This window comes from Denticeps clupeoides, chromosome 5, assembly GCF_900700375.1.
Source record: "Denticeps clupeoides chromosome 5, fDenClu1.1, whole genome shotgun sequence".
In the NCBI taxonomy this organism is placed as follows: Eukaryota; Metazoa; Chordata; class Actinopteri; order Clupeiformes; family Denticipitidae; genus Denticeps; species Denticeps clupeoides.
Genome location: NC_041711.1, coordinates 2,247,232 through 2,269,576, shown reverse-complemented (window position 1 = coordinate 2,269,576; position 22,345 = coordinate 2,247,232). Strand labels below are relative to the sequence as shown.

The window sequence follows — 22,345 nt, the reverse complement described above, 5'->3', positions numbered from 1 at the left end:
TACAACGCATACGCGATTCATATACTGACTGAAATGGTATTCAGTCATTTCCCCAAAAGCTACATCACACAATGGTATGTAGAAAGCATCACCTCACTGACACAGGACACCTAAATGTACATTTACAGCATTTACCAGAGCGCCACAGGGACAGTCCCCCCTGGGGACACTCAGGGTTAAGTGTCTTGCTCAGGGACACAATGGTAGTAAGTGGGGTTTGAACCTGGGTCTTCTGGTTACCCACTATGCTACTACCACCCAAGGTGACACCTTGAAAGAGGGGGACGGCCATCGATGAAACATTTTAGCCTCTTTTGACAGGTCTTCAATCGTTTTGACAAAGTATATGATACCATGACTACTGCTCATTGAACCTGCAATCAATTTTATTGACATTTCAAAAGACAAGTCAAACATTCATCAAATAATGAAAAATACACATAAAGTGCAGAATTTCCAATGACATGATGTGTGTAGAGAAAGTGACTCCTGTGTCCTGTCGTCCTCTGACCTGCAGTACAATATTGTTCTCCATCCAGGCTTATGCTTGTAGGAGCTCATTCGTCAGTTTGGGAGAGACCGACACCCAGTTCTTCCACCACATCTCTACATATCAACATCGACATTATTACCAATTTTACTATTTAATCAGGATTACTTGGGTTTAAGGTTTTCAGATGGTCCCTTCCTGAAGTTTCACAGTTACTGGGGCAGTTAAGGAAGTGGCCCCGTAATCAGAAGGTTGTGGGTCCGATTCTCGATCCGCCAAGGTGCCACTGAGCAAAGCACCGTCCCCACACACTGCTCCCCGGGCGCCTGTCATGGCCGCCCACTGCTCACTCAGGGTGATGGTTAAATGCAGAGGACACGTGTCACCGTGTCATGTGCTGCAGTGTTGGGAAGACGTTTCACTGCTTTGTGCTGCATATGAGATATGAGGCATATGGCGGTTACCGGTGAGGATGCAGGACAGGGCTGGCAGGTGACTCCACCCCCACTGTTGAAGAGAAGCCGGTGGCCAGTCTGACACTCACAGGCCAGTCCTGCAGGGGTCCAAAAAGGAACGATTGTTATTGTATAGTCGTTTTGGCGCGTTGTTACCTGATTCATCTGAGGGAAACAGGGACCCGTATGCACAGGCGGAAAACGCTCAGCTACACGGGCCGCTCATCAAATTCTCAGGCACAGACAGCGCTGCAAGGTACTGAAGACGTGTGTGGTGACCTCCTCCAGCCTGCTGGAATGCTCTGATCCGCGCCATACAGGCAGAGGTCCAGCAATCTCCTTGTAAATTACTACACAAGTACGTTTATTACTGTAAAATACACCGGTGCCAAATAATAAAAGTTGACTTTTTATTAGCAGCTTATATCCGGTTCATATCCGGGTGCCCCCTTCAAAAAATCTATGGGGCAGTGGTGGCCTAGTGGTTAAGGAACCCCGTAATCAGAAGGTTGCTGGTTCGAATCCCGATCTGCCAAAGCACCAAAGCACCGAGCAAAGCACCGTCCCCACACACTGCTCCCCGGGCGCCTGTCATGGCTGCCCACTGCTCACTCAGGGTGATGGGTTAAATGCAGAGGACAAATTTCACTGTGTGCTGTGTATCACGTGTGACAATCACTCCACTTTAACTTTATAGGTCTGTTTGGCATTAATGTGCAATACATTAAGAAGTCAGTGTTACAATGTCAGTAGTATTTTTATTTGTCTCAGTTTCCATTTATCCAGAGCGCCTCACAATCAGTAGTGACAGGGACAGCCATCCCCTGGAGACACTCAAGGTTAAGTGTCTTGCTCAGGGACCCGATGGGAGTACAAAAGAAAAGGCCTGTCAGGTAAGGAAGTGGCTGTGCGGTGCCTGGCATGGCTGCCCCCTGCCCGCCAAAGGTGATGGTTGAATCATTCATAGGTGAGCGGTGCTTTATCATATACCCTCAGTTAAATTATCATATACACTCAGTTAAATTAGGTTAAATACAGAGGACACATTTCACCGTGTGCTGTGCTGCCGTGTGTCACAATGACAATCACTTCACTTTCACACCATACAGAGATTAGGTGTACCCAGCGAGCGAAAAAGCTCCAGGAATGGTGATATTAAACAGGAGACTGTTTCATGTGCGGCTTTAGTTCGGTGGCAGCCTAGTAAAATCTGTAATATTCCTTCAGTACTTTTCCACTCGGTTCGGTGGGAATCGTCCAGTAACGTGTTTTTCTTCGCTTTCGTGTCGAGTTCTACTTTTCTTCGCGGAAGGACGCGTGTTTAATGGCGTTCCTGAGCGTGTTAGCTTTAGCCGTTAGCTCCCCGCGGTACCTGATTTGCTGGGGACCTGGTTCGCGCCGCACGTCACGCACGACAGGCTGGAGGCGTCGAAGTAACTCCCGCCGCCGCAGTCCGACGGCGTCTGCGCGGTGACGACGAACTGCTGGCCGAGGGCGGCGCGGAGCAGCGGCAAAATCAGCAGCGCGGCGGCGGGAACGCTCGGCCGCTGCGTCCCCGTCGCCATGGCGCAGCGACGGCGGTAGCTTCCGGCGGCGTCCCCGTCGCCATGGCGCAGCTTCCGGGGCGGAGCCCGCACGGGGTTTCAAAAGCGGGCCCGCACGGCGTTTCCGCCGAGCGGACGGCGCGGGAAGAAACGCACGTGGAGCCCGGAATTCGCGCCAACTCTGCCGAGCGGTGAGTGATCGCTTTTAAAAGCTCCACGGAAGGCGGGAGATGTCGCGCGTCGTGGTTGGGAGCTGCGTGGAGTTCTGTGGAAACTTCGTGGAGTGGGACACAAAGTTCAAACTAAGATCGTTTGGGGCTTCAGGGGCTGGTTCCTGTTTCCACCCTTGGTGTTCCTTATTACAACAGTTCATTTCCATTTACAGCATTTACCAGACGCCCTTATCCAGAGCGACTAACAGTCAGTAGATAAAGGGACAGTTTCCCCCTGGAGTCTTCCTCAGGTACTCGATGGTAGTAAGTAGGATTTGAACCTGGGTCTTCTGGTTCATAGGTGAGTGTGTTACCCATGTAGAAATATACTGCTTTGACATATGTTACTTTGCTAAAGACTGGTAAAACATCTGTTATCAGATGTTGTGCAAACATAAAGGAACAAGTGACTCACTCAAAGAGGAAGTGGAACATATCACTCAAAGAGGAAGTGGAACATAACAACCGCACCCGACCATGTTAAAACTGTCAACTACGCACCTTGTGGTTTCGCCCTGCTGAAGTGGTTATCTGCCCCTGCCAGAAGACAGCACGAACGAGCAGAAGACTCCACCCCAAAAAGACTTTGTTTGTCACTGCCTATAAAAGAGCTGAGCACGCACTGAAACATCGGAATCTGTACACAGAGTGCTAGTGGTAGTCTTCTGTGAACATTAAAGATTCCCCCTTCTGCGCAGACTGAGTCTTGAGTCTTCATTCTTTCTCAGCCTCGAGCAGTGAATCCTCCTACAAGAACCTGGGTTGAAGGACCCGCGGAGAAAACCAAATATATCGATAAAAATTCCTTCACCCACTAGGCTACTACCACCCGGTTCCTAACTATTCCTACACTTTTCAACCTGGAACCCTGCAGGTTTTTTTTTTAAAGAATCATGGCGTGATATCGCACTGCTTTTTTGGCCTTGTGTGTGTTATGTCGTCACCAGTTTGTGTGTTTTTTTTTTTTTTTTCTCTTCTGTTATCTAGATTTGGTTTGATGGTGCAAGGCGGGTCAGCATGACCATCGTGCTGCGTCTGCAGGGACTGAACGTGGACGCCGGTGTCGAGGACATCCGCCGATTCTTCGATGGCCTAACTATTCCGAAGGGGGCTCTCCACATCACTGGAGGGGACCTTGGCGAAGCCTTCATCCTGTTCAGCTCCGAGAAGGACGGGCAGCTGGCCATGAGGCGCTCCGGAGGGGTTCTGCGAGGCTCTAAAGTAACTCTTCATATCAGCAGCGTGGCAGAACTGAAGCGCCAGCTGGCCGCCCACTTACAGCCCCAGAGGGCGGCCGAGCCCGCGGAGCAAACCCTGGCCGCCCTCCAGAAGTGCCCGGAGGGCGTCATGGTGTTGGGCGTGCTGGCGGCCGTCGTTCAGGGACTGCAGGCCAGTAACCAGGCGGCACCGGGCGCCGCGACCGGGAGCCGGGCCGCGTCTCCCGTTAGCCCGCGGGGGCCCCGCGGCGGTCAGACGCCGGTCGGGGGCCCCGTCCGCGAGGGCGATCCGAAGGCGGGCGGCCCAGGGTTCCTGCGTCTGTATGGCCTGCCGTCCACCGCCACTAAGGTGGACGTAAGCGGCTTCCTGGAGGGTCTACATGTGACGGAAGCCATCGTGAACGCGCGGCTGGGGGACCGCCGCGGCTGCCTGGTCAAGGTTGCCGGCGAAGCGGAGGTAGAAGAAGGCCTCCGCTTCAGCGGGCGGAGCATGGGCACGGTTCCCGTGGAGGTCCGGAGGGCCACGGCGGAGCAGTGGGTCTACGCCGTGAAAGAGTGCGAGCGAGTCTTGCAGAACACGCCCTCAGTTGTTCCTCACGACGCTGCCAGCCGGTCGTCCGGGAAGCGCTCCTCTAAAGAACGCTCGTTGTCTCCCAAGCGCCGGAGGGTTCCGTCAGGGGGCACGGAGCACTGCGTGATGGTGCAGAACCTGAAAGCCAACGTCACCAAGACGGACCTCAAGACTATCTTCAGTTGCCCGCACTTGCCCAACAACCGGGTCCTTCACCTCCTGAAGAACGGAATGCGCACCACCACCGCCTTCCTCAACTTCGACTGCGCAGAGGACTACGTCGCCGCCATGAACCTCAGCGGCACCCGTGTGGGCAACCAGGTCCTGGACGTCTCCTCCATCACCAAGGAGAAGATGCTGAAGATGACCGTGCACCGAGGGTCGGACTCTGCCCTGACCTGCGTCTACGTGAGGAACCTCCCCGCGGACGTCACCCAGGCACAGGTGAGGGACTTCTTCTGCCAGTTTCCTGTGGAAGAGGGCCACGTCTCGCTGCTGAGGGACAAGGAAGGGCGGGGCCTGGGCGAGGCGGTCGTGTCCTTTGGTTCTGTGGTGGCAGCCCAGCGAGCCAGAAAGCTCCACAATCAGACGTTCATGGGAAACAAAATGCTGCTCACCTGCATCTCCACCCGGCAATTAAGTATCATGCTCCACCAGTCGGGCTGAGGAGGCTTTGAGCTCCAGAATTTCTTCATGGGACCACTGCGTCGGCTCAGCGTGTATATTTATTTTCGTATTTCAATTATGTTTACTGATTAAGTAAAGAAGAGACAATTCTACTCAAACCACACTCGTTTTGCATAAAGACATTGCAGAAGTGAACGCTTGGAGACCTTGGTGGGTCGTTCAGAATGCAGAGAGCATGGAGGAAGTGGTGACGTTTCCTGTGAAGAACATCCGTACTTTATGGTTTGAGTAATTTAAGACTGAACAGTTGGAACAGTGTTCAGTTGGACTTCAGATAGCCGGGTGGACATTTGAAGACGTCCACGCGTTTAGGCACTGTAGTCGGTAGCGTCGGTGTCTGAACGGACTCCATACCAAACTCCTTGCCATTTAATGCTCACATATCTGATATAATCATACCACAATAAAAGTATTATCCAGAAATCTGTGGCTTTGGTTTGATTTTTGTTAAGTGTAAAGTTAAGGCTTAAGACTGATTTGATTATTTATACCAATGAACATACTAGTCCACTTGTTGAAGGCCTCATTAATGGAGAACTCGTGAAACTTCGGCTGAAACCTTTGCCGAGAAGTCTGATGGGTTCGTGGCACTGGTCCTATATCCTGCAGACATTCGGAGAATGAGAAAAGCTCAGAGAAATAACCACCTGAAAATGAAACCGCTCCAGCCGGACCTTCGGCAGCCTTCTTAACAATGCAGGCAGTGTGGGTTTGACTGAAAATGTTTGTGCAGGTGCTGTTCGAGGAGCAGGATTGAGAAGACCATAAGGACGTGCAAGTACTTGTGTAGCCATGAAATCGGTTCCTTTCAAAAGCTTGCGAGAAGAGAGCTGGTCAGCCATTTATCTGATTCCACAGAAAAGTGGTGCAACTTTGTACTCCAGGCAGAACCACATGGAACACTTTCAAGGTTATTAGACCACAGCGCACGTGTTGATCTGCTGAAGGTCATTATAAAAAACACTGCGACCTGGATGTCTACCAAAAAACTGAAGGACAAGATCTCACACACTCATTTGAAACTTGTGTGTAATCTTGAGTGTGTGTGTGAAAGACACAACACATGGAGAACGTGTAGCTGCTCCACCTATACGATGAATCAGGTTCTGACATCAGACTAAGTGCCATTGTTTTGGATAACTTCACTGCAGGGAGGGGCGACAACTAGTACGGTGAAGGAACAGAAATGAAATTCCAGACGCGAGAGGAGAAGGGTGAAGGACAGACTGAATTTTTTTTTTATTGAGGCAGCTGTACAAAAAACATACACATCCCTCTCACAGCAATGCCTGGATGCCACTTCTAGCGCACATACATACATACATACATACATACAAACAATATGAGAAGTTATTTGTCTGAAATTAAAAGAAAAATGCAATCGTCGTCTTATGTGGAAGAAAACAAGGATTTAAAAGAAGTCGAGAGTCTGCAGGACATCAGTTATAAAACCTGGATGAACCTATAAAAAAAAAAAAAAAAAGGAGTCATTATGGGTGTGGCTGGTTGGAGGCAGTAATCTACCAGAATGTTATGTGAGGGCATGATCTGAATGCAGATCCCCGTCATTCCATGGCCTGTGGCTGCCCATTGGTTAAAGAGAACTCAAGACCTGGAAAGCTGGTGGCACAATTTCAGGGCTCATTCATGTCTGGAAATAAATTGGGCACAAATGGAATCTGCGAATGAGACAGCAGCGTATTCAGACTGACTGACGTGTGGCCGAGGGCTTCACCGCAGGTATTTGGGTGAGAGCTCCATTCCCCGGAACTCTATCACCATGAGACACGTGGGCTTCAAGAGCACGCAGAGCAGCAACAGCAGTTAGCAATCACGTCATAATCGGCATATTCAATACTTCCGATTGGTTATTTGTGGCTGGGCAGCGATGGGACGTTCCGCTCTTTTTGACACACAGAGCACTCATATTTGCAGAGTAAGCCTAAAATATGAGGCTACAGATGATCAATTAAGAGCCGCTTTTAAGCCCAAGGGGCCGGCCCTTCCTTGAGAGCTGTGCCACAAGCTGGGCTCTCTGATAAGAGGCCGAAGTTTTGTGGAACGGAGTCGTCCCTCAAATGCCTGCTGGCCAATAAAGTATAGCCCCGCCCACACGAGAGAACTGTGCCAGAAGTGCAACCAAAAAGGGTCCAGCAGTAAAGCTGAAAGTCTCACAAGCGAAAATGGATGTTGTTAAAATTACAACCTATTTTTTTACATTTTAACGTCTTAATTTGGTTTCATATTAAGAAGGTTTTGTTTCAAAATTGACAAATCTGATTACATAAGTTACTATTTACATTTACAGCATTTATCAGACGCCCTTATCCAGAGCGACTTACAATCAGCAGTTACAGGGACAGTCTCCCTGGAGCAACTTAGGGTTAAGTGTCTTGCTCAGGGACACAATGGTAGTAAGTGGGATTCGAACCCGGGTCTTCTGGTTCATAGGCGAGTGTGTTACCCACTAGGCTACTACCACCCTACCACTATCAGCAGTGACAGGGACAGTCCCCCCTGGGTTAAGTGTCTTGATCGGGGAAACAGTGGTAGTAACTGGGGATCGAACCTGTGACCCCTAAAAATTTTGCTTTTTTTTGCTGACCTTGTGTAAAAAAAAAAAAATAAAATCAATAAAAAAAAAAAAAGAGAGAAGGGCCTCCTGGACCCCCGTTTGTTCCGGTTCAGTTACCCACTAGGCTACTACCACCCATGTGGTTCAGAACATCAAGTCTTGCATCACAGGACCAGAGAAAAATCCATCTCACTGAACAACGGCCATCACATGTGGTCGCTTGGCAGAGCATAATGATGAACAGTCCCGGCTCCAGCTATCCTGTACTACTACAATGTTTAAATTAGTGGTGGGCCGTTATCGGTGTTAACGTGCTGCGTTAACGTGAGACTCTTTATCGGGCGATAAAAACGTGCTGCGTTAACGTGAGACTTTTATCGGCGATAAAAAAAAAATAGCGTCGTTAATCTATTCACAAAGTTGGGTTGGGATGTGGGTCTATACTACGCAAGCTATTGTGCCGGAGTTAAATGGTTACACTAGATTTATAAGTATATTTCTTCTTTCTTGTGTCTTTTAGTTCTTATTTCCTAAAGACCTTTATTTTTTATTTTGTATACCTAGCGCGGATGTATACCTAGCGGATGTATACCTGCACTGTAGGGGGCGAGAACGAGTCTTCGAACTGTGAAATTACTAGAGCTGTAATACTCGGATCCTTTTTAGGATTCGGCTCCCTCTGAGTCACTCACTAAACTGATCCGGGTGTGTGAGTCACTTGAGTCACTTGAGTGGAGCGCTAACCCGCTCTCTGATCCGGGTGCGTGAGTCACTTGAGTCAGTACACACCCGGATCAGAGAGCGGGTTAGCGCTCCTGGCGGTTAACTTCCTCTACAACCGGACTCATGTAAGCCAATATATTGGAGTTTACAATTTAGATATGGTGTAGTTAGGACTCGAAGGATTCGGTTCAATGGAGACCTCAGATTCGTGACTCATGAGTCATTTAAAGGATCCGGGTGAGTCATGAATCGCACAGCTCTAGAAATTACCACATCACGTGTCGTGGAAACATGGATGCAGCTATGAAGCCTCCGGGTTTGCTTCAGGGAAAATGTATTTTTAAGATTAATCTAGATTAATTCCAAGACTACAGTGAGATTAATCTAGATTAAGAAAATTAATCTACCTCTAGTTTAAATTAATGATTATTTGTGCTGCTGATTTATATATTTTGTCCACCGTCTGCATATTTGTTGCCTTTTGAATATATGTAACTTTTTACACAATAAACCCCAAGACATGTCCTCTGCATTTAACCCATCACCCTTGGTGAGCAGTGGGCAGCGATGACAGGTGCCCGGGGCACAGTGTGTGGGGACGGTGCTTTGCTCAGTGGCACCTCAGTGGCACCTTGGTGCCACCACTCCCCCATTCGTTGTGTGCACCATGTTCTGTGCTGCAGCATTTCACAATGACTTGATAATGATAAGTGTCCTGTGTACATACCTTCCAAACTGCTGGAGAACCTGTCGCTACTTGAAAAACGGTCACTGCCACCAAAATGATTACTGGTGCCGAACCGGTCATCATCACCAAAGCGGTCGCTGCTGCTCTGCATGTGAGAAGAGAAGCCCAGTGGGGAGAGTGGCGGGAGGGACGACTTGGGAGCCTGAGAGAAACAGGGAACCAAGTGCAAGAGATGTTTTTTTTTTCCCCCAGAAAGACCCTTAAATGTCATATTATGGTGAAAATGAAAAGTAATTCAACATAACAATATGATGAAGGCAGTATGATGGAAACCCAGAACCTCAGACTTGTAATTTGGGAATGTGTAGTGAAGCTACACACACGTGTGTATAAACTGAAACCTCACACTCCCAGTTCAACTCCCTTCACTACACATTCCCAAAATGTGTAAGATAAAAAAATTGACTGCTGGGATTGTGCTTGCAAAAGATGACAATGTCGATGCAGATACATTGATCTGAAAAAATCATTAATGTCCTAGTTTATACATGTTATCACTGGTTCTACTCTTTGAATCATCATGCCATCCACCACAACAGGACTAAATATTAGTGCTGCGCGATTAATCTAATCGCAATCGTAATCGCAATGTCAGTCTGTGCGATTACATGAACGCAAAAAACTGCGATTTAAATGATTAGTACATGGATTGGATCGGCAACACTCATTCTCTCAAAGTTTGCGAGCTGACTGAAGTCTCACTTCAGTCGAATGTGACTTGTTTGGTCACATGACTTTCGATTCGGTTCAATGGAGACCTCAGATTAGTGACTCACATAGACATATGGGTACACGTATGTCAACGTCGCCGCCATATTGTGATAGGCTCTGCTGTGGCGTGAAGCATATACATGTCTATGGAGAGAAGTGCATAAAAATTCCTCACTCTTCTGCTGCTTGGGGCTGTACAAACCGCTGTACGCTCCAAACCAGATCCCGGGGGATTACATTTCATAGGTAAGGCTTGTTTTGAATATATTTGGCCATTATAAAATCCCGTTTTATAAGTCTTAACCTTAGCTAAGCTAGGCTAAGCTAGCGAAGTTATGCATTCCTGTGTTCAAGTCAGCCTCCAAACAGCGTTTTGGCTAAACGTAGGCATTAACTATTTACACTGTTCTTAGCTGTTTAGTTAACTTCTCAAACTTTGAAGGTTTCCTAAAGAAATTCACCTCAGTTTACAAATCTTAACCTTAGCTAAGCTAACAAAGCTATGCATCCCTGTGTCAGCCTCCAAACAACGTTTTGGTTAAATGTAAGAACTATAATACGGGATTTTATAATGACCAAATATAATCAAAACAGTTGTTTAGCCTTACCAGGGTTTGTCATTTACAGTTTACTGTAATGTAAAGAGTTTTTTGTGATTATTGAATTTTGTAGAATATTGTATTTTGAAAGCACTGGGCATTTCAAGTTGTTATAAGTAGTTTGTACATTTCACTTTGAAATTAAACATTTCACTATTAGTAATTTGTATGTGACTTTTCATTGATAAACAAGCAGGTGTCCTTTATCATATCACAATCACAATATTGATCAAAAATTGCAATATGGCTTTTTCCCCAAATCGTGCAGCCCTACTAAATATGAATCTTTTTTTTTTTTTTAAAAAGGGCACCGCACAACGACTGATGGAATTAAAGAGCGGCAGCCAGACATCAAATTCCTTTATAGATAAAAATTACGAACTGGAAACAGATGAAAGGTCAAAGGGATCAAAACAGGGTGTGAGGGGCAGTTACCGAGGAGACGGTCCTGAGCCGGTACTCCATCAGGATGTCTGTCAGCTTCTGAGTGACTTTCAACACGATCTGAGCATCACTCTCGGTCTCAATCCGAAATGAATCCTGCATTTCACATGCACACCAATTTAGCATGACATAACTTCACAACAGTAACTTCAAAATTTGTGTGTGTGTACATACCAGGTACTTCAGCAGTGTTGCAGGGACGCTCTCGTTGTTGACTCCACCCATCGACCCTTCACCCATGCGGTTACTGCAGAAGTCGTCAGGGTAGGACCGGTCCGGCTTGCTGTTTCGAGGACCCGCACCAAAGTCGTCATCGTCCAGCGGCAGAGGCCGATCCTCAGGGAAATTTCGCACGCGCAGGTCACTGTCACGCACCCCAAAGTCTGCGGGGAAGTCGCTGTACCCAAACAAGCCTAACAGGGGCAGGGCCGGACATAAGATGATCACAGCACACGTCCACAACAGGGCTGTCCCAAGTAGGGATGCTTATATTTACATTTACATTTTACAGCATTTATCAGACGCCCTTATCCAGAGCGACTTACAATCAGTAGTTACAGGGACAGTCTCCCTGGAGCAACTTAGGGTTAAGTGTCTTGCTCAGGGACACAATGGCAATAAGTGGGATTCGAACCCGGGTCTTCTGGTTCATAGGCGAGTGTGTCTACTACCACCCTATATTGACCGAAAGAGTGAATTTTGACCGATTATTACTATCAGCTAAACGGTTTAAAATGTTTATATATATATATATAAAATAAAAATAAAATTATAACTCATGGGGCGTTATCACGTGCAAACACACGTGCCTTCAGACATATTTTGCCGGGCAAGCAAAATGAAGCAAGCGAAAAGTAGTACTGTGTGGGACCATTTCAAGGCAGACAAAGTGACTTGCAAAATATGCTACGCGGTATTTAAATACACCAGTAGTGCAAGTATGATGCAATATCACTTGCGAAGCAAACATCCACAAGCATTGTGCAATGAAGGACAACAAACATTGCCAGCAACGACTCGGCGCGCTTATTTTGCATTGACAATGTAGACAAATCAACAGAAGTCACTTATTAATAATAGGGACATAATGACTTGTTATCCATGGTACAATTCTGTCAATATAAATACACACACATACATACTAGGGCTGCAACTAACGATTATTTTAATAATCGATTAATCTGTCGATTCTTTTATTATTATTATTAATCGTAGAATCGAAAAAAAAAAAAAAAAACAAAAAAAAAAAACAAAACAGAAAAGCATTCATTTCCAAGCCTTTATTCAAAAACAGAACCAAAATCTTTAGAAAGTGCACAAACATGTTGCTCCTTGAGCTGTTATAATAATAATAAAATAAAAATGGACTAACACAAAAAACATACACATGTATGCTTTACATCTGCCAAATATAAACTTTTTTTTTTTTTTTTTTTAAATAAAGTGCCACCTGAGCTGCCAGAACGATAAATAATTTATAAAAAAAAAAAATAAAGAACAATACAAATCAGAAAGTTTAACAGGATTTGTTTGAATGTCAGAACTTGTTCTCTACACTGCACTGCAGATGCAGACACTCGCAGACGCACACTCACAAACTCTCACACTGACACACACACACACTCTATCTCTCTCTCTCAAGCTCACTTGAAGCTTATTCATTAAATTATTCCCATCAATGTAGTAAGTGCAAGGTTCATTTATACACCACATTTAAACACATCTTAAGATGACCAAGTGCTATAAAATTAAATTAAAAAGTACAACACAAATACATTTGTCAATAATAACCTATATGGGACAAAGCACAGAATATACACTGCAAAAATGCTTTTCTAAACTTTTCCTGTTTTCAGTCCAAATATCTAAAAAAAATCTTAAATCAAGATACATTCACTAAACACATGAAATAGCATAAAAAATTGTCTCAAAATTAAGTGATTGCTTAAAACAAGCAAAATTATCTGCCAATGGGGTAAGAAATAATCTCAAACAGAAGTTTTAAGCATCTGTCACGGGTGGGCTGGACATGGCGACAGAGGAGGACGCATTCGCACGATTTCACACGACAGGGGTTTAATACAAACTGCACGAGACAAGGGAACATGAACACGCACAAAGACCCGACTGCGAACAGACATGAACAGGATAGTTTTATACAATTATATAAATAGACACCAGGTGAACACGATCAGGGAACATTACACAAGACGAACATGAAACTCCGGTCTGGACTCCGGATCCGGAGTAACCCTTGTCGGTCGGGATCATGACAGCATCACTTAATTTTCTCATGCCATTTTTCTTGTCTAGTAATCTTGATTTAAGATTTTTTATTAACTGTTATTAACTGTTATTAACGCGCTAACGCTAACTTGTCATGCTTGTCAAGCTGGATGACGAGTAAACACCAGCACCAGGGACATTACGTTCCTCACTTCAAAACGGAACAAAAGTAGGATTCTGTAGTGACTCACCCTGCTGCTGAACTCCCTTCCTCCTCATCAAACACGCGTTTCAGGTGCTGCATCATTGCCGTGGTGCTCCCGTGCCGTGCCATGTCGCTTTTGCATATTTTCGCGCAGGTTTCTCTGCCTCCGCCATGTATCTTTCCTCTACCTCGGCTCGTTTTTTTTTTTTTTTTTTTGCTCCACGCTGTCTATGAGGCGGCAAACTCTGCTAGCATCTGTGCGCGAGAGAGACCGAGTGTGTTCACTCCGCTCTCAAATAAAGTTTTTTTTTAATAATCAAATCGCACGACATAACACATCGATTAGGAAATTCGTTGCCAACTCTTTTAGTAATCGATTTTTATCGATTCGTTGTTGCAGCCCTAATACATACACACGCGCACACATATTTCGCATGCGTTGCTGGGTGGACATGAAAGGACACCATTGGCCTGAGATGAGAAACTACACCTCACACTCACCTGACACAAGCTTGGGGGCTCGGACGCTGTGTGCTGGCGATACGAATGATTTCGAAGAACCTGTCATACACGCACAAAGCAATGAATGTTCAATATACCATCTGTTATGATAGTCTTCTGTATGTGTGTGTGTGTGAGGAACTTACTCGTGGTCTGAAAAGCTCCCATTTCAGAAGGCTCCTTCATGACTACCTAAAAAATACAGAATATAGACGAGTGAGAGGCGCCACTGTCATCACCAACACTCAGAACAATGGCACGGAGATCAGCCAAAATCAAAGAAAGTCAGGAAGGTACAGTGAAGCGAATTAGAATGAGAGGGGTTGTCCAAGACCTTCAAGCTCAAGGATATGGCAAGTTTTATGGTCAGATTGTTTGGCGACGTCGACCAGAAGCACGTTTCCATGATTAGCGCATGTAATCTCCAGACTATTTGAGGAACCTGACCTGCTGTATTTTGTTCCTGTACTTGTTCCCGAGTGGAAGACTTGTTGGCGTCGTACCTTATGATTCCCACGGCCCTCGCTTTTCACCACCTTCAGAACAGTTTCTTTGAGCGCCTTCCTCAGGGACTGGTCCTTGTTGATGTCCGACTCTCCGTGGCTCACCTTGTTGGGGTGGTTCCTTCTCTGTGGACGAGAGAAAGGAGTGTTTTCAACAAACACGAATGATATCCATTTCAATGTTTCTAGAACAGGGCTGGTAGTGGCCTAGTGGGTAACACTCTCACCTATGAACCAGAAGACCCAGGTTCAAATCCCACTTGCTACCATCGTGTCCCTGAGCAAGACACTTAACCCTGAGTGTCTCCAGGGGGGGACTGTCCCTGTAACTACTGATTGTAAGTCGCTCTGGATAAGGGCATCTGGTAAATGCTGTAAATGTGAATGTAAATGGTAGCAGCCTACAGGGTAACACACTTGACCCGGGTTCCAACCCCGCTTACTACCACATGTGAAAAGAAAAAGAAACTGAAAAGCTGAACTTTTCTTCCTCCGCGTTCACGCAGCCCGAGCCACGAGTAAAAAAGGAGACACGCGGAGATGCTGGAATATGGAAGCAACACACGCAGCACCTGGTTGGCCGAAAACGAATAACCTAGAACTAAAATAGAAGACATTTGTAAACCACACTCCCTGTTGTTGGGCAACCCACTGCTCACTCAGGGTGATGGGTTAAATGCAGAGGACAAATTTCACTGTGTGCACCGTGTGCTGTGCTGCTGTGTATCACATGTGACAATCACTTCACTTCACAACACCGTCATTTGGCAACCTGGTGCAAAACAGTCCCATTCGCATCAGCACCCAGTTATAAGAGAACAGTAAGACTTTACGGCATTTATCAGACGCCCTTATCAAGAGTAGTGACGGGGACAGTGTCCCTGGAGGCGGGGGTGTTACCTGCTAGGCTGCTGCTGCTACCACCACCATGGCATGATAAGTGACCAGATGCTGTGGGAGAGGGGTTACCAGGTATCTGAAGGAGTGTTTCCATCCCTTGATGTGAGACACCATCTCCAGCTGCAGCTGCTGGACTTTACACAAGCGGCACACGTAGTACGGGGGCGCCGACTTGGTGGGGCTGCGATACTCATAGACATACTGCAGACCTACACACACACACACACACACACACACACACAACAAGCATAGTCATCAAGACGAACTTCTCGTCGTGGGGGATCCGTGGAGGAAGTGCTCACCTAAGATGGGTTCTGCAATGCCTTTCAGCACCTTCGCCAGGGAGGGGATGGTCTGGACGCTTCCATTTTTGCCTGTGAACTCTGTACGCACAAACACACACACACATTCAGGTACATGATAGAACCAAACATAGGTGCACCATCTTTACACACACAGCACCGAAGAACATTAAAATCAGGTGATCTTCTGGATCTAAATCACGTCAAGATCTTTCAGGAGCAGCCAATCAGAGCGTGAAACAGGCGACTGGCCGACATCCCCATTGGTCCGCTCCGGCCCCCGGTGTCACAGTCACAGGGTTCTAGTGGACTGGGAGGCGTGGCAATGCCACACGACGTGTGGAGAGTCCACCACATGGAGGGACCGGAGAGCGCTGTGTCTGTATTAGAACGCGCGGAACTTCAGGACGTTCCATATTTAGCACCTGGAAGACAGGTCCTTCTCGCTCGGCGAAACGGCGAGGCCACCGCCCCACACCACCCGCAGGAGCGCAGCCGGCTGCTGCCGGCCACATCGGGGGGGTGTCAGGGCAGCAGAAAGCTTCAGGCCACCGGGTTCGGCGGTGACTCTCTGATGGGCGTAACGGCCAGGTACCGCCGCCTGGCGGGTGCTCCGTCGGAACACACTCGCTCTCGTTCTGCCCGAGTGCCCTAACACACACCTCCGGGTGGAACGTGACCTCCACCCACTTCAAATGAGTGTACAGAGGAAGGAGGATCTCTCCACACACACACACACACACACACACACACCAGAAGCAGCCTGGAAGGCAGCAGTGGATTGGCCCAATGGGCCACCAGGGGGCGCACAGAGGTTAAAGTCAGGGGCACTGGGGTGCTCTTGGCGGTAGTACTTACCTATGTCACACACGAACTGCCGCTGCCGTTTCTGTCGAGTCGGCCGGACAGAGAGAGAGACACACAGGTGTTAGAACGCAGAAGTCGGGGAGGAGCCCCGCCCACGTAATGACACTTAACAGGGCTTTTACAGCAGGAGGAGGCGGAGCCTACCCCCCTTCTTTAACGTGTGCCGGATGCGGATTAAAAGATTAAAAAAGCCCGAAGAGAGAGACGCACGGCTGCCCGACCAGCGGTGTTTTAAACCGCGCAGGTCTGACCAGCAGGGGGCGCCGCAGACTGGCGGGTCCCCCACGGGCCAAGGTGGCGCTGCGTCGTCTGTCTAAGGTGGAGGTTTCTCCTCACATGAACTGCACTTCAAAAAAAAAAGAAAAAAGAAATGCGTTCATTCCGGAAGAATCCTGCCGGCGAGAGTCATGGCTCCACTCGTGGGGCCAGCGGCTGAAAAGTGGGGGTCATGGGCAGCAGATGTGACCCCCCCACCCAAAAAAAAAAAAAAAACACGTATCAACGTATCATTCTCTGAGGGGAGGGAGGGGGACAGACGTCCCGCGGCAGTGTCCGCCTCTGAAGTGTCCACACTCACCTTGGTGCTGCTTTTAAACTTCTTCTGGGGACTCGCGGCACTCTCCATTCTACAGAGGGACAAAATAACAATACGAACCCCGATCAAGAAACGAATCCCAGGGTTCACCGCCTTCACACGCGCAGAAATTAATCTCATAATCGATGGACGATTCTGCATTGATCAATTATATCATAATGACCGGGAGTGGAGGAGAAGCTCTACCGAGATCTACAACACGACATTATCGATCATCTTACCTGGAGTAAGACAACCACGAATATCTTTTACACTGAGCCCCTTGCTGTGAGCTCAGCGCATGCCGCGTTCGTTCTGAAAACGGCATCCGATCCACCGAGCAGAAAAACTATCGCGTTCAGTCTGCGCTCAGCGGACTCGTTTTTCTGCCGTTTGCGGACGGAACGCTGCTCATTGTAGCACATCAAGGAGGACGAGACCTTAACTCTCGTATTTAAAACACCGTGTGAAGTAATGTAGGAAATTTATGGGATGCATCGATAATCGAGGCATTGATCATCATAACTAAATTGTGAGACCAGTCAAGGTTCACACCTCTAGCTCAAGTAGATAAGACACTCGCCTATGAACCAGAAGACCCAGGTTCAAACCCCACTTACTACCACTGTGTCCCTGAGCAAGACACTTAACCGCGAGTGTCTCCGGGTCTTGTCTTTGGACCTCGCTTTGGTGGAGATCCACTCCATGAAGCTCATCTGAAGGCCACACAGAGTGACTTAAATGGTGGGGGTTGTGGTGGTGAGGCCATTTCACGAACGGACGAGTAGTATTCCAATTCTACCACAAATGTGGAAGTACTCCACAGGCCAAGTGCTTGGCTTTGAAGCGATTGGAACACTTCCATACATTTGGCGTTACAGTCACATAGATCGCTATCTAGAGAGATGCAGGTTCTTTTGTGCGGGTTTTGCTTTGGCAACGTGTGCTATATTTCCTACAGTTTTTCCTACATTATCCCACAACACATTTCCATTTACAGCGTTTACCAGACGCCCTTATCCAGACTGATTTACAATCAGTAGTTACAGGGACAGTCCCCCCTGGAGACACTCAGGGTTAAGTGTCTTGCTCAGGGACACAATGGTAGTAAGTGGGATTTGAACCTGGGTCTTCTGGTTCATAGGTGAGTGTGTTACCCACTAGGCTACTACCACACATCACTCACTCGCACCAATCCAAATCCCATAATCTGACCCAGATCCTACACAGATTCAACACCTGGTGTTCGGACATGGGACAATGCAGAAGACATTCCCGATATTGCCCCCCATGGGCCAGTGGTGGCCTAGTGGTTAAGGAAGCGGCCACTGAGCAAGGTGTGGTACCCACACACTGTTCCCCGGGCGCCTGTCATGGCTGCCCACTGCTCACCAAGAGTGATGGTTAAATGCAGAGGACACATTTCGTTGAGTCACCGTGTGCTGTGCTGCAGTGTCTCACAATCACAGTCACTTCACTTCAGTTCATTGTCTTCTTTCTCACTTTCTATTTACCGAATAAGATCGGTCTCATAGACCGGCCTTTACCGATACATATCACCAATCGCCATAATCTGTCGATGAACAGACTGAAGGAGAGGATAGCATCTTACTCCCAAACGACATGGGATAAAAAAAATGTGTTTTTTTTTGTGTTTAAAACCCTCAGTCCCTCAGGAAGACGCCGCGTCGCAACGCAAACCGTGGTGCCTCAGAAAATGACCCCGCAGGAAACCACACCGTATACGGGGGATGACAGTTTATTCGGACAAAATGTGGGTCTTGTTCGGATGAAAACCGGGAGGCTAAAGAGCCCGGAGCTGCGACGAAGAGGCCGACGCCGGACGTTCGTTTCGCGGCCTCTCGCAAACATTTGGCCGCACATAACCTCTCGCAAAAAAAATAAATAAAAAAAACAGAGCCCGACCCTTTTTAATACAGCGACGGTCATTTTAAAATTAAAAACTCACCTTCACGCCGCCGAAACAAAAAAGGTTCGCTCCTGCGTAGCCGGAGCACCGGAAACTGAACAGCGCGCTTCCGCTCACGAAACCGCCCAAGCTTAAACAAACACATAATGCATCACATCACTACCCTTAATTCCTTATTAAATCGTAGGTAAATAATTACACTGGTGTTGAAAGCCAACCATTTAATGCAAAATGCGGTTTAAGTTACACTAGACTACAGCCCAAGAGCCTCTGTCATGACGAGACAGACGACCTGACGTTGGGAAACCGAGCTAACGGATCCCATTTTGACAGAATGTTGATAAATTCGGGTGATTTGAGTTCTGTGCACGTTTCTTTAAGTAGACACAATGCTAATTTACACGTCGGAATCACTAATCTCCTTTAATCCACACTAGTCATCCACGTTCCCACAATACGCTCCGTGATGTAATCCAACCAATCGGATGTGCTGTTTTGACCACGTGACACCGGTACACAGTCGTCGCTCTCTTCTTGTTCTTGTCTTTGCGCCGCGATCACAGGTTTGACGGGCGCTCGCCGAGACACCTAAATTCCGCAAGGACCCCTGTTCGCAGCCAGCGCGAGGAAGTTCTTGTTCTCTGAGGTAAATGTGAAAATGCTGGTTTTTATTTTAATATTTTCATAAATGTGCGCGCCGCAGTTTTATTTCTTTGGTAGGGGATGAGTGACGCGTGTGTAAAGCTGGGCCGTGTTTGGCTGCAGCGTGCAGGCTAAATGTATTTGATCATTTTAAATTGATCAGCAGCTTTTTATTTTATCAAATTCCAGCAAAATGACCAAGAGGAAGAAAAGGCAGGACGACTTCCAGAAAGTCAAGCTCAAAGTGGGCAAGAAGAAGCCCAGACCGGACAACGCGACCAGCGTCAGCTTCAGGTCCAAATCCATCCACCTGTCCGAGCAGCTGAGGCGGGACGAGTCCGGGCCCACCACCCACCGCCAGCTCGGAATCAAGGTGACCGGGAAACGAGCCTTTAGAAAAATTCTGTTTAGATATCAACTCGGAACATTTAAAACCAAGAACATTTTTTTTCCAAAAACGAACATGCAACGTTAGGCTAAAAATGGTAATTTGTCTCTCATTTGGTGACATTTTGGGCCAGCGGTAATCAGAAGGTAGCCGGGTACCACTGGGGTGCCACTGAGTTAAGCACCGTCCCCACACGCTTCTCCCCGGGCGCCGTTCGTTAGTGTCGTGTCGTCGTCCGCGAACGATTCGTTCAGAAGAACGAATCACTTGCTCAAGTGATTCGTTCGCTTCTCCGTTCATTTGAGCTGTCAGTCGCAGGGAGGGAGGGAGGGAGGTTATTTAAACTCCCCTGAGTCGTTTTCCTCTGACATATCAACGTAAAACGTCGGACTGGCAGTGATGCCACGAGACAGGCCAATAAGCAGGAGCGACGGAGGGGGAGAAGGGGTTCAAGATGTAAGATAGTCATTTGTCACATGCATAGTTATAGCATGTGGTTTGACTGTGCATGGTTAAAGTAACAGTTATAAAAATGAATAAGACCCAGTCATCACTGGTTACTGGCTATGGATTCTGCTGAAGCGCATTGTGCATAGATTGTGCAATGACCAGTGCAGCTGTAGCAGACTGCAGGGCCGTGCTTAAATGAGCAGTGAACGTTCAGATGGTCGGAGTGTGAGGTGTGGTGGCGTGTCCAAGCGTACCTCGGAGAAAACTGAATTGCCTCCGCAACATTTCTCGTACAGTAGCGCACAGCAGGTAATGGGTAGTGTATAAAACCCGCAGATGGAGAGAATGCATCCGTGTGAACCCTTCACTGAATGTACTGTGGGGTACACGCTGTACTTATAGGCACCTTTCCGTCACACAATCAACCACTGGGGCAGTGGTGGCCTTGTGGTTAAGGAAGTGGCCCCGTAATCAGAAGGTTGCCGGTTCAAATCCCGATCTGCCAAGGTGCCACTGAGCAAAGCACCGTCCCCACACACTGCTCCCCGGGCGCCTGTCATGGCCGCCCACTGCTCGTTCAGGGTGATGGGTTAAATGCAGAGGACAAATTTCACTGTGTGCACTGTGTGCTGTGCTGCTGTGTATCACATGTGACAATCACTTCACTTCACAATACGGCGTACAGCAAAACCACAATAAGAGACTAGATTCATAGGCATAATAAAACCAGATTAAAAGGCATATACAAGTATACTACAAATGACTCAGAGAAGGTCCACTTAAACAGATGACTTCTCAGTGAGGATTTAAATGGTGAGAGGCTGGGTGCCCCATAGAGGTAAGGAGGGCCGAAGGGACATTCAAATGGACTGAAGAGGATGAGCTGAGGGCACGAGAGGGAGTTACAACCTGGAGAAAGTCAGCCAGACCTTTAATGGCCTTAACCGCTAACAGAATCGTTTTGAATTCAACCCGAGATTTAACCGGGAGCCGCTGCGGTTGCTGAAACACGTGAGATATATGATGGATAGGAGTTCTAGTAATGATGCGGGTGGCTGAATTCTGACCCAGTAGAAGCTTATAGACAGTTTTGAGGTAGGCCATAAATCCCAACGGAAGGTGACAAGACGATAGATAAGCAGTATGGTGGGTGAGGGAAGGATTGAGGAGATTGATATTACGAAGATGACAGTATGCAGACCAGGGTAATGTTATTGATATCGAGGATGACACCCAGACTCTTAACCTGCTGAGAGGGGGAGACGGAACAGTTGTCAATCTCAATTGAAATACTGTCAGTTTTGGATAATGTTGATTTTTTTTTTTTTTTTGTACCAATAAGTAGGATTTCACTTTTATATTTTCACTGTTTAATTCAAGGAAATTTGAGTAACAGAATGCAAATGAGTACAGATAAGATGGTAGAGAATGAAAGTGAAGTGATTGTCATTGTGAAACACTGCAGCACAGCTGGACGGTGTAACAAAAAAAACGTGTCCTCCATGAGAGGCGCCCGGGGAGCAGTGTGTGGGGACGGTACTTTGCTCACCTTGGGATTTGAACCATCAACCTTGTGATTACAGGTCCGTTTCTTTACCAGCTAGGCCACAGTGACTTTTTGTGTTCCCTTGATTAGACCATAGTTAAACCAGAGTAGTAGTTTAGTGTGAATTATACAGTCCCTGTTATGGATCAGTTAAATAGCGTACCATAGTACAACACTCAGTCCAGGAAGTGAGTCAGGCTCCTCCGGCCATGAATGAATCAGTGATTTGGTGAACAAATCTTTTTAGTGGGGCAGTGGTGACAATGACACTAGTGAACTGATTAAAAATTCAGTACATCTTAAAGAACTGCCGTGCCCATCACTACCTGCCCACT

At 47.3% G+C, this 22,345-nt stretch overlaps 4 protein-coding genes across 10 annotated transcripts in view; 2 read left to right on the top strand and 2 right to left on the bottom strand.

Moving 5' to 3' along the window:
• Positions 1–2,510, bottom strand: part of tmem67 (transmembrane protein 67) — a 13,664-nt gene extending 11,154 nt beyond the window's left edge. For both annotated transcript variants that reach the window (XM_028980696.1, XM_028980697.1), the window contains exons 1-2: positions 2,318–2,510; positions 955–1,043 (exon numbers count right to left, since the gene is read on the bottom strand). In XM_028980696.1, the coding sequence (XP_028836529.1) occupies positions 955–1,043; positions 2,318–2,510 (282 nt within the window). The remainder of the gene's footprint in view (positions 1–954; positions 1,044–2,317) is intronic.
• On the top strand, positions 2,427–6,663 carry rbm12ba (RNA binding motif protein 12Ba). Of its 3 annotated transcripts, none has more exons than XR_003749826.1 (3): positions 2,427–2,680; positions 2,875–3,002; positions 3,083–3,398. XR_003749826.1 is itself a non-coding variant. In XM_028980709.1 (3 exons), the coding sequence occupies exon 3, from the start codon at positions 3,719–3,721 to the stop codon at positions 5,153–5,155; it is 1,437 nt and encodes a 478-aa protein (XP_028836542.1). In that variant the 5' UTR covers positions 2,435–2,680; positions 2,875–3,002; positions 3,689–3,718; the 3' UTR covers positions 5,156–6,663. The 3 variants fall into 3 exon arrangements, 2 of the variants coding, with proteins under 2 accessions (XP_028836542.1, XP_028836543.1); XM_028980709.1 differs by lacking the exon at positions 3,083–3,398 and adding an exon at positions 3,689–6,663 and having other exon boundaries at positions 2,435–2,680; XM_028980710.1 differs by lacking the exons at positions 2,875–3,002; positions 3,083–3,398 and adding an exon at positions 3,689–6,663 and having other exon boundaries at positions 2,435–2,680.
• Positions 6,386–19,266, bottom strand: LOC114790547 (uncharacterized). Of its 3 annotated transcripts, XM_028980712.1 has the most exons (12): positions 19,024–19,260; positions 17,058–17,106; positions 16,472–16,502; positions 15,614–15,694; positions 15,381–15,520; positions 14,412–14,537; positions 14,055–14,100; positions 13,909–13,968; positions 11,151–11,389; positions 10,968–11,072; positions 9,202–9,364; positions 6,386–6,638 (listed from the first exon to the last, which is right to left on the bottom strand). In XM_028980712.1, the coding sequence occupies exons 2-12, from the start codon at positions 17,103–17,105 to the stop codon at positions 6,616–6,618; spliced, it is 1,062 nt and encodes a 353-aa protein (XP_028836545.1). In that variant the 5' UTR covers position 17,106; positions 19,024–19,260; the 3' UTR covers positions 6,386–6,615. The 3 variants fall into 3 exon arrangements, with proteins under 3 accessions (XP_028836545.1, XP_028836544.1, XP_028836546.1); XM_028980711.1 differs by lacking the exon at positions 6,386–6,638 and having other exon boundaries at positions 8,764–9,364; positions 19,024–19,266; XM_028980713.1 differs by lacking the exons at positions 6,386–6,638; positions 16,472–16,502 and having other exon boundaries at positions 8,764–9,364; positions 19,024–19,266.
• Positions 18,218–22,345, top strand: part of tex10 (testis expressed 10) — a 16,827-nt gene continuing 12,699 nt past the window's right edge. Inside the window, exons 1-2 of one of the 2 annotated variants that reach the window (XM_028980699.1) lie at positions 18,218–19,630; positions 19,816–19,999. In XM_028980699.1, the coding sequence (XP_028836532.1) occupies positions 19,820–19,999 (180 nt within the window). In that variant the 5' untranslated portion in view covers positions 18,218–19,630; positions 19,816–19,819. The remainder of the gene's footprint in view (positions 19,631–19,815; positions 20,000–22,345) is intronic. The other variant, XM_028980700.1, reaches the window with a different exon arrangement.

Coding starts and splice junctions, on each gene's coding strand:
- rbm12ba (XM_028980710.1), top strand. CDS start 3,719: ATGACCATCGTGCTGCGTCTGCAGGGACTGAACGTGGACGCCGGTGTC.
- LOC114790547 (XM_028980711.1), bottom strand. CDS start 17,105: ATGGAGAGTGCCGCGAGTCCCCAGAAGAAGTTTAAAAGCAGCACCAAG. Junction 13,969..14,054: donor GGGAGCTTTTCAGACCACGA/GTAAGTTCCTCA, acceptor CGTGTATGACAG/GTTCTTCGAAATCATTCGTA. Junction 9,365..10,967: donor GGCTCAGGACCGTCTCCTCG/GTAACTGCCCCT, acceptor TGTTTCTCTCAG/GCTCCCAAGTCGTCCCTCCC.